The sequence below is a fragment of the Tachysurus vachellii genome, chromosome 11, assembly GCF_030014155.1.
Source record: "Tachysurus vachellii isolate PV-2020 chromosome 11, HZAU_Pvac_v1, whole genome shotgun sequence".
NCBI classification, from domain to species: Eukaryota; Metazoa; Chordata; class Actinopteri; order Siluriformes; family Bagridae; genus Tachysurus; species Tachysurus vachellii.
In genome coordinates, this window is record NC_083470.1 from 9,971,800 (window position 1) to 9,985,000 (window position 13,201).

A 13,201-nucleotide genomic window follows, 5' to 3' on the forward strand; every position below is an offset into this window, starting at 1 on the left:
TAAGAAATGCAATAATAAAATACAATAATATTCCTAAAACACAAACATGCCTTTGAGTTAGACATTTTATTTAGATTTCTTTATCTATACATTTGCAACAGTTCATAGAAAGATATTAAAATTGAGATATTTACACAAGTGACAATTACAAATAAACTATATTACATGGATTAAAATTTGCATGTTTACCTTACTAACAATTATATACAGTGTTTTACAGGTACACGTCTTTCATTTACACAGTTGTTGTTGAAATCGCATCATACTTTACAATACAGCTCTAGACTAAAACCATTGACTGGACAATTGTTAAGGTATAAATACAACAGACGTTTTTAAAATTTAGAGAACATGCATAGTTCTCCATCCATGTGTCCTTCTTTTCATCAACTCGAACCTTTAAGTTATGAAGTTAACTAATTAAAATTGTTTAATCACCACTTGTTAAGTGAACGATTCCTTTTTATTCTCCATGTACCTTTGTCTCTCTGAGCACTCTTCATGTGCAATACTGTAAAGAGGGCAGAAAAATACCAACTTGTATTAGTTGGATTATTCCAGAGTGTGTGTATGGATTAAAGTCATTTGGAATGCAGTACTGTTCATGGAAGATGTGTTGTACCAAAGCACTTGTAAAAGAGCTTCCACCCAAGAGGGCCATGTGTATTCTGCAATTATTTTACATGCTTCCACATGGTGCTTAGAAGTGATCTGTGTCTGCTTTCCTCAGAGTTCTGTTTGTTTAACAGGAGGCTCTAGTTTTCTGGACAGTGCAGTCAGGATGAGTTTGAATTTGTCGTGCCGTTCTGTTTGGTTTACCCCGGCTCCTCTACTGCCCCAGAGCAGGCGTAACTGGAAGTCTGTCTTCAGGATCTCCAACATATCCTCATTAGGACTGAAGTCTAGATGAAAAAAAAAACAAGAAAAATGAAGACCATGATTTAATATTAATGGTATTCATACAAGCTTGTACAAAATTGGTTAAAAATAGTGCCCCTGTGAGGAAAAATACCCTTTCCAATTGTTTATATCTAAAACCTAATCATAAATGATTAAGAATTATGAGGTAAGAGTTGTTAATCATGTTAGATGCTTATTGGGACCTTTTAAAGTAAGCAAAGTAAGTTTAAAGACCTTGCAGGACTCTCTTGGCATTATAGGTGTAGGTATCAGCGTTCCGTGAAACAGCACGGGCCTCCTCTAGATGGCGCAGCATGATCTCACAACCCTGGTCATTGCTTTCCCAGAGCTCCATGCCCTCAAATGCAACTACTGGTCTTTCCATCAAGGTGAGAAGAGGCATCAACAGTGGCACAGTGGCTCTGCTCAGTGGAACCTCTGCTGCAGAGGGTAGAAGTTCTCTGTTACTATTAACCTCACAGACCAGTATCACATTAACAAACTCTAAAATTAGTTTAAACACTTTCAATCAAAACCACACTACAATCTATTGATTTATTCAGTATAATTATGACAGGAATAATAGGGCTAAGAAACGCAAAAATGAACAAAACTTACCATTCCCGTCATACAGGCCTTTGTAGAAGGGTTTAAGAGATTTCTCATAAAGGATGGCAGTGTGTGTGTAATTCCTACGTAAGGTGGTCCATGTGTGATCCAGTCTTGTGATCTGTGAGCAGAAAGAAAATCAGAATTAATGTATTTCTCACAGTTTCACCACAGGCATCTTTCTTGTGTCCATGCAATGCTCATTTTCTGTGAGCTGCAGAGGCAGTGCTCAGTGGGTGCTACCTGAGGCATGTCCAGTGCTTTCATTATGGATGAGAAGGCATAAAGGTCTCCCATTGAGTCTTTTAGCTCCTGGGCGACCAGAATGATTCGGTTCAGCGTGGCTGTTCTCTCTTCAAGGCTCCCTGTACAACCAAGGATGTCCACGGCAACGCCAATCGCCATGGTATTATGCCTATGTTGAATAAGGTACTTTAACTCAAATTGGTTTAGCTAACTCTATGACATTTTTAGCCTTTATGGTGGAGGACATCAGTATGTAAAGTAACGTGTGTTGTTTACCTTTCCATGAGATCCTGACGGAGTTGCCGCCCATGTGGTAGGGTTACCAGTTCCAGCCCGGAGGTTACACCCATCTGACATTTAATTTGATCTGAAACATTTAGAATCCGGGCAACCTGGCAAATATACACACACAGTTTACATGCTAGTTTCTGTCTTGTTTTCTTGTGCATAAAATTATTAAGGGGTGAATTAATTTACAAACATTCAAAGGAGTCTTATACTTATACACCTATTCATCAGTTGAAACAATGTTTTTAAGATTTATTATATTCAAGTATGTTCTACATCCGCCTTTGTCTGAAACAACTAAACGCTTCACACTCTACCAGGCTGGCAGGCTGAACTGGTCTTAGCTCCAACGTCTGAAGCAACAAAATGTCATACGGAAGTTGCTGGTTATGAAACTGTCCCTGCTGATTGTATTCAGGTTATGGGTGTGGATGGGTGGATTATCCTTTGGCACTTTTTTAGTAGTCCATGAGTTGGAGGTTGCCTGAAGGTCTTATTGCAAAAGTGCAGCGATTACTTATATTCATTCATCCATCTTCTACCGCTTATCCGAACTACCTCGGGTCACGGGGAGCATGTGCATCTCAGGCGTCATCGGGCATCAAGGCAGGATACACCCTGGACGGAGTGCCAACCCATCGCAGGGCACACACACACTCTCATTCCCTCACGCTCTCACACACTACGGACAATTTTCCAGAGATGCCAGTCAACCTACCATGCATGTCTTTGGACCGGGGGAGGAAACCGGAGTACCCGGAGGAAACCCCTGAGGCACGGGGAGAACATGCAAACTCCATACACACAAGGCGGAGGTGGGAATCGAACTCCCAACCCTGGAGGTGTGAGGCAAACGTGCTAACCACTAAGACACCGTGCCCCCCGCTATTACTTATATGTTTAGAGTTTTTACTCTTACTCTTATTCCAGATCAAGTAACATTTATCTTTTTTTTTACACCTTCGCTGTTGAGGGTCTTGCTCAGTGGGTCCAGTAGTGGCAATGCTGAGATTTAAACAAACGGCCTTATGATCAGTGGTCCAACATCTTATGCATTGACATACCACTGCCCCATTGTAGTATCAATATCTGCAATTTTGCCATTACATGAGGTTGTAGGCAGAGCTTCCTGAAAATGTATGATACTTAGAAACTTGATCAGAATATTTTGTAAGCTTACCTCACAGTCAACTTGCAGGATGTGCTTGGCGATGATTTTGGGATCCTGACTGACCAGCAGTTCTTTAGCTCTCTTCAACACAGACATTTCCAGTGGCTTATTCTCTGATGGCAGTAACCTGAACTCTGCCTCCCCTGGCCTGAATGCCGATACCATCTCAAACACAGGCCTCTGGAAACCTCTAGACTTTTTTGCATTAGCGTGTTTGACTTGTCTCTGTTTTTCCTCCTGCTTTTTGTCTTCCTCGTCACTGCTGTTCTGCAGGGCTTCGATGGCATTATGGTAAGAGCTGCGATCCAGCTTTGTGCTCCCACCGCTGATTCTTTTCTCCTCCACGTTCAACCTGTCCACATAACCGTTAGAGGTGCTGATCCTTTCCCAATCACTTGGACTACATGGACTCAGCTCATAGTAGCTCACGTCTGGGCTAACAGGGCTGACTGACTGCTGTGGGTTAAAAGGCCAGTGTTTCTGAGGTTTCGCTGGAGGTCCCGGCGCTACAAAGGGCGACTGGGGATGCCTCATGGAGGGTACTTTGCTGGGTTTAGGAGGTGGTTTGGGGCAGAGCTGACTATCAGAACCACGGATGGCCTCGCCTGCTTGTGTCTCAAAGGCCATCTTGCGAGGGACTGTAGGGCTGAGGGCTGGCTCACTGCCTGTCCTGAATACAGGAGACTTTGGGCTTGATTGGGCCTCCATATGGTGAATCTGTGCCTGAGGCCTTGATCCTGGAAGCAGTAAAGAATACATAAATTATTTATGATATTGTATTATTTACATATTTGTTATCTGACCGATTTAATGACTTTTAATGATTTTTAGGCAGTTGGCTTTGATGTGCAGGGAATAACTTGAATAGAAAAAAATACAAAAGTTTTCAACTCTCCAGGGCTGTCAACTAAACTAAAAGAACATGTAATGTCTCTTCTGCCTTATTCCTGCATTCTAATTCACCCCTCCTACACAGAACAGTTACTTAGCATCTCAATTCTGTGGCTCACTTCACATAACAACTACAAAAGTTGGACACTACAGTGACTTTGAAAAAAGTCTTTTGCTGTTGTTCAGAAAAAAACATTTAGACAGAAAATAACTAGTTTTCAAGGCTGTCAGAGCAGAGGACCATCAAATGTGAAGTGTGTCAGAGCATCAGACGAGGATGAAAGCAGAAATGATAATGCTCACCGAGTGGAAGGAAACTCTCTGACTGATGGGTCTTCAGCGGACGTCTCCTCTCCTGAACGTGGTTTAGACACGCTGGCTGGCTTCCGCACTTATCTCTGTTGCTGTGAAGGAGAAAGATGGGTCATTTAGTCCCACAGTGCTCCTGATGGGAAGCATCACTGAACTTGTCTGGTGTGCACAACATTTGAGAAGAATTTTATATGTGCTCTGTATTTGTGGATTTCTGCAGCACAGAAGCTTGTAATTTTGCTAGGGTATTTTTTGTCATGGTTTGCCTTGGCATTTCACAGCAAGCTGGTTTTCTCTCTATTCAGCTACACATATTCAGCACATGCCTGGGTTATCCCCTGTTTAGCCACAGGATGGGTTTTCTTAGACGTGCACTTATCTTCTTTGGTTTGATATAAACACAGTGCTTTCTGTTGTAGATGTTTCGATTCACACCATAACCTAGACTGTGATCAGTAATGGTTTCTATCTTTAATTCAGAGATTATTCTATTTCTATTTATAAAATTCCTATTTCTGTGAATTCTTCCATGTGCTTTGGTAAGATTTAAGAAGTTTGCTCACCTAAGAAGGTTTCCACGGCCATGGGTGTGATCTGGGACTTGTCCGTTCGTGATATTCAAGCTCAGTCGTTTGGAGCTCTGGTTCTTCTTTTCTCTGTGGCCAGGCTCGGTACGGACAGATCCGACTCCGTACTTCTCCTCGAGGGACCGCAATGGCAGCATCCTGTTGATGGGCTGAAAGATGATGGCTCCCACCACCTCAGACACTGGCTCACGGTTACCAACATAGTATCTCACTAGAGCTGGGATGCTGTCAAATCCCTCTTTCTCAAACAGGTACTGTACTCGTGAGTAGGCTTCATTCATCACCACCACCCTCTTGTTTATTTTGAAGTGCTGGGGGCTGTTCTTCCACTGGCATGTCAGAACGTAGTTTCCTGGGCTTGACAGTGAGTCACGGATCAGGAAATCACCGTCACGCTGGACCAAGTTCTCAGCCACCTAATGAGCACAGAGAAGGGGTTATTAAGCATTTTAAAAATTGATGTTTATGTTAAAAGTTGTGTTTCTGTTTGCTGGATTTATATAGTTTTATCTGTGGGTCAGAGATAAAATATGAAGTTCATACAGGTATTATCCTCCAAAATGTCATAAATATGCCAAATTATTTAAGGTAGTAAAGATCCATAATGTGAAATCGAATGTGGCAACAGTTTCAAAAACAGAATGATCTAACTTTCTAATCATTTACATTATATACTTTATGATAGATTTGATGATGGCTGTATAACTGATGACTCTTTCTGGCTGGTTTTTAATAAAGCAGGTTTATTTTGGCTTTATTAACATCTTTATTTAAGATGTCTATAATTTGATTAAGATGGTGTAAGGCTGCTATGTATTCTGACAACTTTTTATTTGTCAGAGCTGAGAAAGGTGACTTCATGTATGAAATGAACTTGCAGGTATTCAGCAGGTTAATTACAGGTCATATATTAAAATTATTGCAGAATGCTGTATAGAGTTTCTACATTGTATAAATACTGTTTTTTATGTGTTTTTTATATAATAGTTTTGTAGTTTAAGGGTGCACTGAGATGTTGGTGTTGGACACACTTTTTGTATATTCTGTATATTGTCTTTCAAAGGAAGCGACTTGTTTTGTTGAACTGATTTATTTACACTACCCTGCTTTGATAGTTCACTTTTCCAGGTGGACTTGCACTGCAAGTTTATACCTGCCCAGTACGAACATAAACCTTTTTGCCTCAATGATAGTCAGATTTAATTTTTTGACCTTGCAACTCACACAACACGTTCTAGACGTTCCTTCAAAGAAGAGAAATCGAGCACAAATTATAATCGCTGTTGTTTTTCTTTGGAAGTGGAGACAGAGTGTCAATCAGTGACTGACTTCTCTTTCTACTGGAGTGTCATTTGTTAAATCACCTTCAGTTGAGCAGGTCTGACTCGTTTTCTGTTTAAAGCTGCTTGGCTGTCAGGGCTGATCATGATCTATGGTTCAGATTATGGGCACTCAGACAAGTAATGTCTGATCCTGAGGGTTTTCTGCTCACAAGTCACAGGTCAAAGGAGGACATTTAATGGCCTGTGTGACCAGGTGTAAGTTATTCTGGCTCAATTCTCAAACCTTATTACATGTACAGAACGGATATGCTGGCATTGAAAACCATCATGTGATACAAATGGAAGTGTCAATTTGCTAAAATTAATATACTTTATTTATTTATTTATTTATTAAAGCATGACATTCTTCTAACCATTTATATTTTACATTTAACATTTACTACAAAAACAAGATTCAAATGTTATAACAGCTAGAACCAGTAAGCAATTCTCTTTTCTCTCTATTTTCAAGCTAATAAGGTAAAAACACAGCTTTTATTTTAACAAGAAACCACAAAACCCTTTGTCCTGAAAAATTTCCCATGTTGTACTTAAATTTATACTTCTGACCTCTGACAAAATACAGGCACTAGAGACTTCTAATAATTCTTTACCATATAAACAATTACACATTTATATGGTGCATCCAATTCCCACATCCAGGCTTTATCTAGGGAAACAATATTATATTAGATGAGTGCATTGATATATTTTCCTGGGATTTGTTGCTGTTATAGAAAATCACCTTCTGATTTGAGAATTCAACAGCACTGTGGTATACAGTGATGCATTGTGTTAAATGAGCTGGCTCTAATGAAAATGCAGAATGATCGATTGTTACGTTTATGATTCATAAGCAAAGTGTGCAGAATAGCATCGGACTCAGCATCTACATCTGCTCTGTCCTTGTGACGTGAAACATGGACTGCTGCTGTGATTGATGCATGGTTGGATATGTAGTTAATTTCCTACTAAAACACTGCAATGTTAAAGCAGTGTCTAGATTTCAGACTGAGTAACGTTTTTTCTTCTGAATACCTGTTAGATTAAATAATGTTTACTTCTCTAACTGGATATGAAAGACACCTAACCAGAAGAATACGTATAAACGTATGCTTTTTTTATAAGCATCTAAAATTTGAAGGCATTATCTTCAACCACAAAAATTCTGTGTAAGGTTATCTCAACAAAGGTAAAAAAAAAAAAAAGATCTCAAACTAGAAGCCAAAAGTGCCCTGACAAATCATACTGTCAGTGGATAAACAAATTTATTTAATTGAAAATGTCCCATAAGTTGATTTCCATTACAGGTAAAAAGGGTTACAGAGGATGAAATGCTCTTTTGAACACTTATGTGGCTCTACCAGCTCTGATCAGGGTTAACTCCTGTGAAACGAGCAGTGAGAAATTGTAAACTTTATTTACAAGCTTAACTTGTAACTGAGAGAATTTTCTGACCAAAGACTGACCGTTCAGTTTAATGTATTGCAGGTGTACTAAAATTAGCAGCAAGATTAATGTGTAACTGACGTCATAGGCGCCTTCCATATCAGAGATTAGTGCTGGACTAACCTTGTCTCAAGGATGAGCTGTAGCAAACACAGCATGTGTCTTCATTTCATTATCGTGTTTCACAAATACACTGAATGATCCTCTCCCAGAGATCAGACATGACTCACTTTACATGAACAACAAAATACAATTAACCAACCTCAGCTGAAACATCAGAGGCACTGAAACGAATCTCTTTTCGAAGATCTCAGTTACAGAGAGATCATTCGAGAGATACAGCACAAATAACAAAAAACACTAATTTCTGACCAAATACACCTTCCATTCCTCCTGTCTTTGCATCACTGTGAATTTTCTTACCTGTCTTGGAATGGCTCCATGGTACCATGCATGGCTGTGAGGTTCCTCTCCACACTGTTTCAGCTCTTCCTCCAGCTCCCGCCGTAGCTTCTCTGAAGCTCCATCCATGATATGCTTGTCCCTGGAAAACTGCACATAAATGGGAGCAACAAAGTCTTTCAGTGTCCTCAAATCCATACTTGTACCATACACACCGCATGTGGGTTTGTGCCACAAAGCAACCTTCACACTTCACACTCCCTCCCTTTTGCTCACTCTTATTTTTCCCTCTGCTACTGTCACTTTGAGTACGAACCTGCCTGAGTGATGTACCTGTTGATGATTTCCATGACTCAACAGTCCCTCCCCTTTTTTTTGTCTCCTAACCTATGATAGGCTCTGGAACGTGCCCTAACCTTACCTGTAGATACACACAAAAGCCACTGCTTATTCCTGTTCTGCCATCTGACTCATCATTTTCTGTCAATGATTCAATTTTAGAGAAACCGGACAAGGGTTGAGTAATAAACTGTCAACTGAGTGTGAATTTCAGTATATTATATCATCTTTAATACTGGAAAGAATAATGTAGGCCAGAGCTGATGAAACTTTACTATCTTGGTCTCTATGATTCATGATACTTAGTAAATACTATTGGCAAAACATAAATGTTAATTTCAGTAAATTAATGAATTAGCTTACTTGACAATGGCGTTGAGAAACCGTTTATTTAAGGCATGCAAATAGAAAGTGTCGCACATGCACCCACACACTTATACCATCCACGGCTGAGCAGGCACCAACCTGCCGAGTTACAACAATATAAACCTTTCTGAGTTTCTTAAACCTTTGTGTCCAAAACGAATGTGAAAGACTTGTTTTCCATTTCCACTGGTTAAACCCACACTACCTTTTATCCAACATTTACAACAAACATACTAATATACTTCCTGTGCTAATAATATACATGGAGAGGAGTATATTTACAGTTGTCTTCTCAGTTCTCTTAGTTTATTGCTTTATATGTACTAATGATAAGGAAGGTAAGGAATCTTAAATATTTTAAGTAATATATAAAATTTTTAACTGACTTTCCAAATTCGTGATTTTACAGTGTAGTACTTCAACTGACACGTAAAAAAGTCAAAATAAAGACTGAGAATAAACAAATATTTTTTTTGTATTAAAAAGTATTTCCATTGTACTATTAAGCCTATTGAGTCCTGAAGATCTGGCTTCTGCATCCCGGCTTCCACACAGGAAGGGAGGGCTTCCTTTCCTCTCTTTCTTTCTTTCTTTCTTTTTTTTGGTTTTGGATTTTCCCCCATGTTCTCCTCAGTTCAATTTGGTCAGCTGCCAGTACCCGTCTACCAGCCAGCTTTCTCCTCAAACAACATCTACTAGCCATGAAGGGTGAAGACTAAGCTGATCCAGCCAAACACATGTTTTGAGGAAAGCATTATCTAACCTCTTCCATATACATAAGCTCACAGACACCCATGACTGGCTAGTGTCCGTGTGATTAAAGGGAAGTCTTTTGTATTTCTTTTCTCTCTCTCTCTCTCTCTCTCTCTCTCTCTCTCTCTCTTTCTAGTGTATAATAAAATACATAATGTACTTAAATGCACACAAAGTAAATTACACTCTATATGTACTGAGGTATACCATATTTTCCAAAGGGAGGACAATATATTCCTGGAAACAGAGCACTCTGCGTGATTGACCAGTTCCATAGCAAGTCTGTAAATATACACTGGATGACAATGATAACATGCAGAATGTCCTGTGCCAAAGACCTGTCTGATTCAGTACTTTAATGGCTTTGTTGTTGATCCGGTTAAGTCTAACGTGACATTGTGTGTCCTTTATTTACAAAAATTAACATCTCTGATTAACTGTAAATTATGTCAAATCTTTTATTTGTGGCAAAGAAAAACACATCTTGAACTGCAGGGGGTAAAAATGTTCAGGATATATAAAGTGTAAAGAACATCCTCGCTTCTTCATCATGTATACTGAACATTTGGAATGCTTGATATGTGTGGTACCCAACCTCGGAGTCTTAAAAGTACTAGCTTCATGCCCAGTGCTGTAGTTGTGTGTCCTGCGGCTGCTTCATGTGGTGATGGTGCTTAACCTCAGGCTAAATCTGGCTGTGCGGGAAGAGCCTTTGCACCAGTGCACATTTTATTATGATTCTGTGTGTTATATGCTACATAAAACTGTCACAGAATTGCAGGAAATTAGGAGCAAAGTTGTGTGCTTTGTTTGCTTTGTGTAGTGGAAACTCAAACTGATACAGCAGTGACTTAATAAACCGAGCTGGAGCTCGCTTAAGCACACATTCACTTACACAAAACTGTACTTCCTGCAGCAGTATGTTTTATTAGTGTGGCTCATTTAAAAGAGTGTGTCACTTTAGCCTTTGGATTAAAATAGTTTTTTATGGTTTGATAAACTGCCACTCAGCTCGATATATAGCTGTGGACCTGTGTCGCAGAGAAGCGTTTGTAGTGATGTCATTGATTCAAGAGACAAACAGGATAAAGCAAACAGATAGTAGGTGTGTCTAAAACATGAGGCTGTATTCAGAGGCAGGAAGGCCTCGAGTCATGTCCTAATTGAAAGTTTTCATACAATGCTGCATTCTGAGACGCTTTCATCCGTCTGATTTTTTTGAAAGCAGGATACATGTTTTCTTTACTGTCCTATTTATATCTTAATCCAGTCAAAAATCCTCTAAAAAATATTGTCTACAAATAAGATTTGTATTATTTGTATTATTTTATGACTTGAGATTTATTTCTGTTTACATGTAGTTACATAGTCTCAGATCATTTGGTCTATTTTCTCCAACAGTGTTTTATTCTATCTCACATAATGAACTTTATCATAGAGACTGTTGTCTTATTGATTCTAAGACCTTTGTACTTATTGATGATTACTGTAGCAATTTTTTTTTCTTATTCTCCTAATAATGATTGATAATTTTAAAAATTCAGCACAAACCACTTAACATACAAACTTTGTCCAAACTGCATTTTAAATCTTTTTTAAAGCTTGAATATTAAAATGATTTTTATTTTTATTTAGATCCTTTATATGCTTAGACACTGAGTATGTGTCGGCTTGAACACTGGTGATGTTACAATGGGCTTCAACAGGTTGACTGTAACTTCGCACAAATCAGGACAGATGTGCAGGTTTGGGCCCTCCTTCACAGCTCTACTTTAATTTGAGTATTCTTGTGTCTACCTGTATTTCTCTTTCATTTCTTTCTTTCTGCCGCCCTCCCTTACATCTATCCATATATCCATCCATCTCATTTCACAGCAGTAGGGTCTTGTTAATCATGCTGACTGTCTGAACTTTAAGCAGTGACTGTTGCCAGCCCCCAAGCTTCAAGCTCAACCAAATAAAGCGTGTAGAGCTATAATTCCAATGGATAGGAAGTGGTTGCTTTTGAACAGGAATGTTCTTTGGTTGATGAAGTGTTTTGTGGATGCAAAATGGTGTGTTTAATTTTCTTTTTTATTTCTCGGCATGTGCTAAACACAGCTGTTAAACCAGAAAGACTGGGTGTAACACGCAATTGTTTTGCCTCTGTTGAGTATTTTTTTTGCACAATAGATTTAGACAGGTTTCTGATGCACCTATCACACATTATTATAATGTCAGCCTAGTGCTGATTATTGAATTATTGAAACTTGTGTTCAGTAGAAGACCCTGCATATCTTATTTATCCTTTAAAAATTGCAAGCAGTTAAGAGGAAAACTAAGTGGTTCCCATTTGTTTGTGCTATTCCTATATGTACTGAAGACCGAAGAGTGGCTTAGGTTGAAAAAGACAGATCTGCGTAGTACCGTTTCCCTTGGACTTCACTCACTCACTCACTCATTTTCTACCGCTTATCCGAACTACCTCGGGTCACAGGGAGCCTGTGCCTATCTGTGCCTAGGCGTCATCGGGCATCAAGGCAGGATCCCTTGGACTTCAATTTTTGAAAATAAGAAGGAAGTCACAATATTGATAGATGAAAGCAGACAGAAGAATAATGTACCCTTGGATAGCGAAACTTTTTCGACAAACTGATTCTAACTTCAGTTTAATTTCTAAATCTAATTTGCTCTGGGGGATAAGCGAAGCCACTTGAGATTTCTAACTATGATATTTCTTCATTTGAAATAATAAATCAATAATGTAAATGTAATAAAATATGAATTTAATTATCTCCAGAAATTCATGCACAATGACTGCTAGCCCTGTCCATCGAGTAGGTTGATCTCCATGCTTAACATCTCCATGCCTTTTTTTTTTTTCATACAAATATAGAACGACAAGCCCATGACTGAAATAACCTTAGATGCCACTGGTATTGTAGCAAGAGACGGGCGGCGCTCTCTCACAATTTAGTCAACAGTGGGCTGAGCCATCACACCACAAGCCACAAATTACAGCCACCAGACGACACATACTTTTTAACTGGCTGGAGAATCCATCGGAAAGTGGTTGTTTGTCCTTGTTCTTTCTTTTAATCATGACAGTATTAAGCAACATGCCGACCAAATGAAGCAATGAAACACCAAAATTAAAAAGAAAAATCCCACTGAACTAATTTATTTTTTATATGTATTCTCCTAGACCAGAGGCCGAGTTGGCATATTATATATCATGTGATTTTTGTGCCCGTTGCTGTTGGCTTTCCTGGCATCTCAAAAGCATTAATTCTGCTGTAAGCCATCTATGCATGGCTTAGAGTTATGAGTGTGAGCTCAGAAGCATTTTAAGGTACGCTAAGGCCATAAACTTTTAAAAATAGCTAAAGCACCATGCCACTGTGACTGCGTTAATCCTTTTATCAAGTCATGACATTGCACAAGTCAAAGCATTTGTCACAATTTCAGTCCCCCGCATGCTTCTGCTTTTAATAAGACTAACATGTACATGTTTGTGCAATGATGTGGGATCCATGTGAATATGTGACTTCAGAGAAGCCTGGGTCATTTGACTCTCCTTGAGTCGT

The 13,201-nt window shown here is 39.1% G+C and overlaps 1 protein-coding gene across 7 annotated transcripts in view; it reads right to left on the reverse strand.

The window, feature by feature from the left end:
- Positions 1-47: 47 nt before the first annotated feature.
- The window catches only part of bcar3 (BCAR3 adaptor protein, NSP family member), a 70,633-nt gene continuing 57,479 nt past the window's right edge, over positions 48-13,201 (reverse strand). For 6 of the 7 annotated variants that reach the window (XM_060882406.1, XM_060882408.1, XM_060882409.1 and 3 more), the window contains 9 exons: positions 8,199-8,327; positions 4,981-5,420; positions 4,409-4,509; positions 3,224-3,951; positions 2,032-2,147; positions 1,753-1,924; positions 1,519-1,630; positions 1,135-1,341; positions 48-902 (listed from right to left, as the gene is read on the reverse strand). In XM_060882406.1, coding sequence (XP_060738389.1) covers positions 727-902; positions 1,135-1,341; positions 1,519-1,630; positions 1,753-1,924; positions 2,032-2,147; positions 3,224-3,951; positions 4,409-4,509; positions 4,981-5,420; positions 8,199-8,327 — 2,181 coding nt within the window. In that variant the 3' untranslated portion in view covers positions 48-726. The remainder of the gene's footprint in view (positions 903-1,134; positions 1,342-1,518; positions 1,631-1,752; positions 1,925-2,031; positions 2,148-3,223; positions 3,952-4,408; positions 4,510-4,980; positions 5,421-8,198; positions 8,328-13,201) is intronic. The other variant, XM_060882407.1, reaches the window with a different exon arrangement.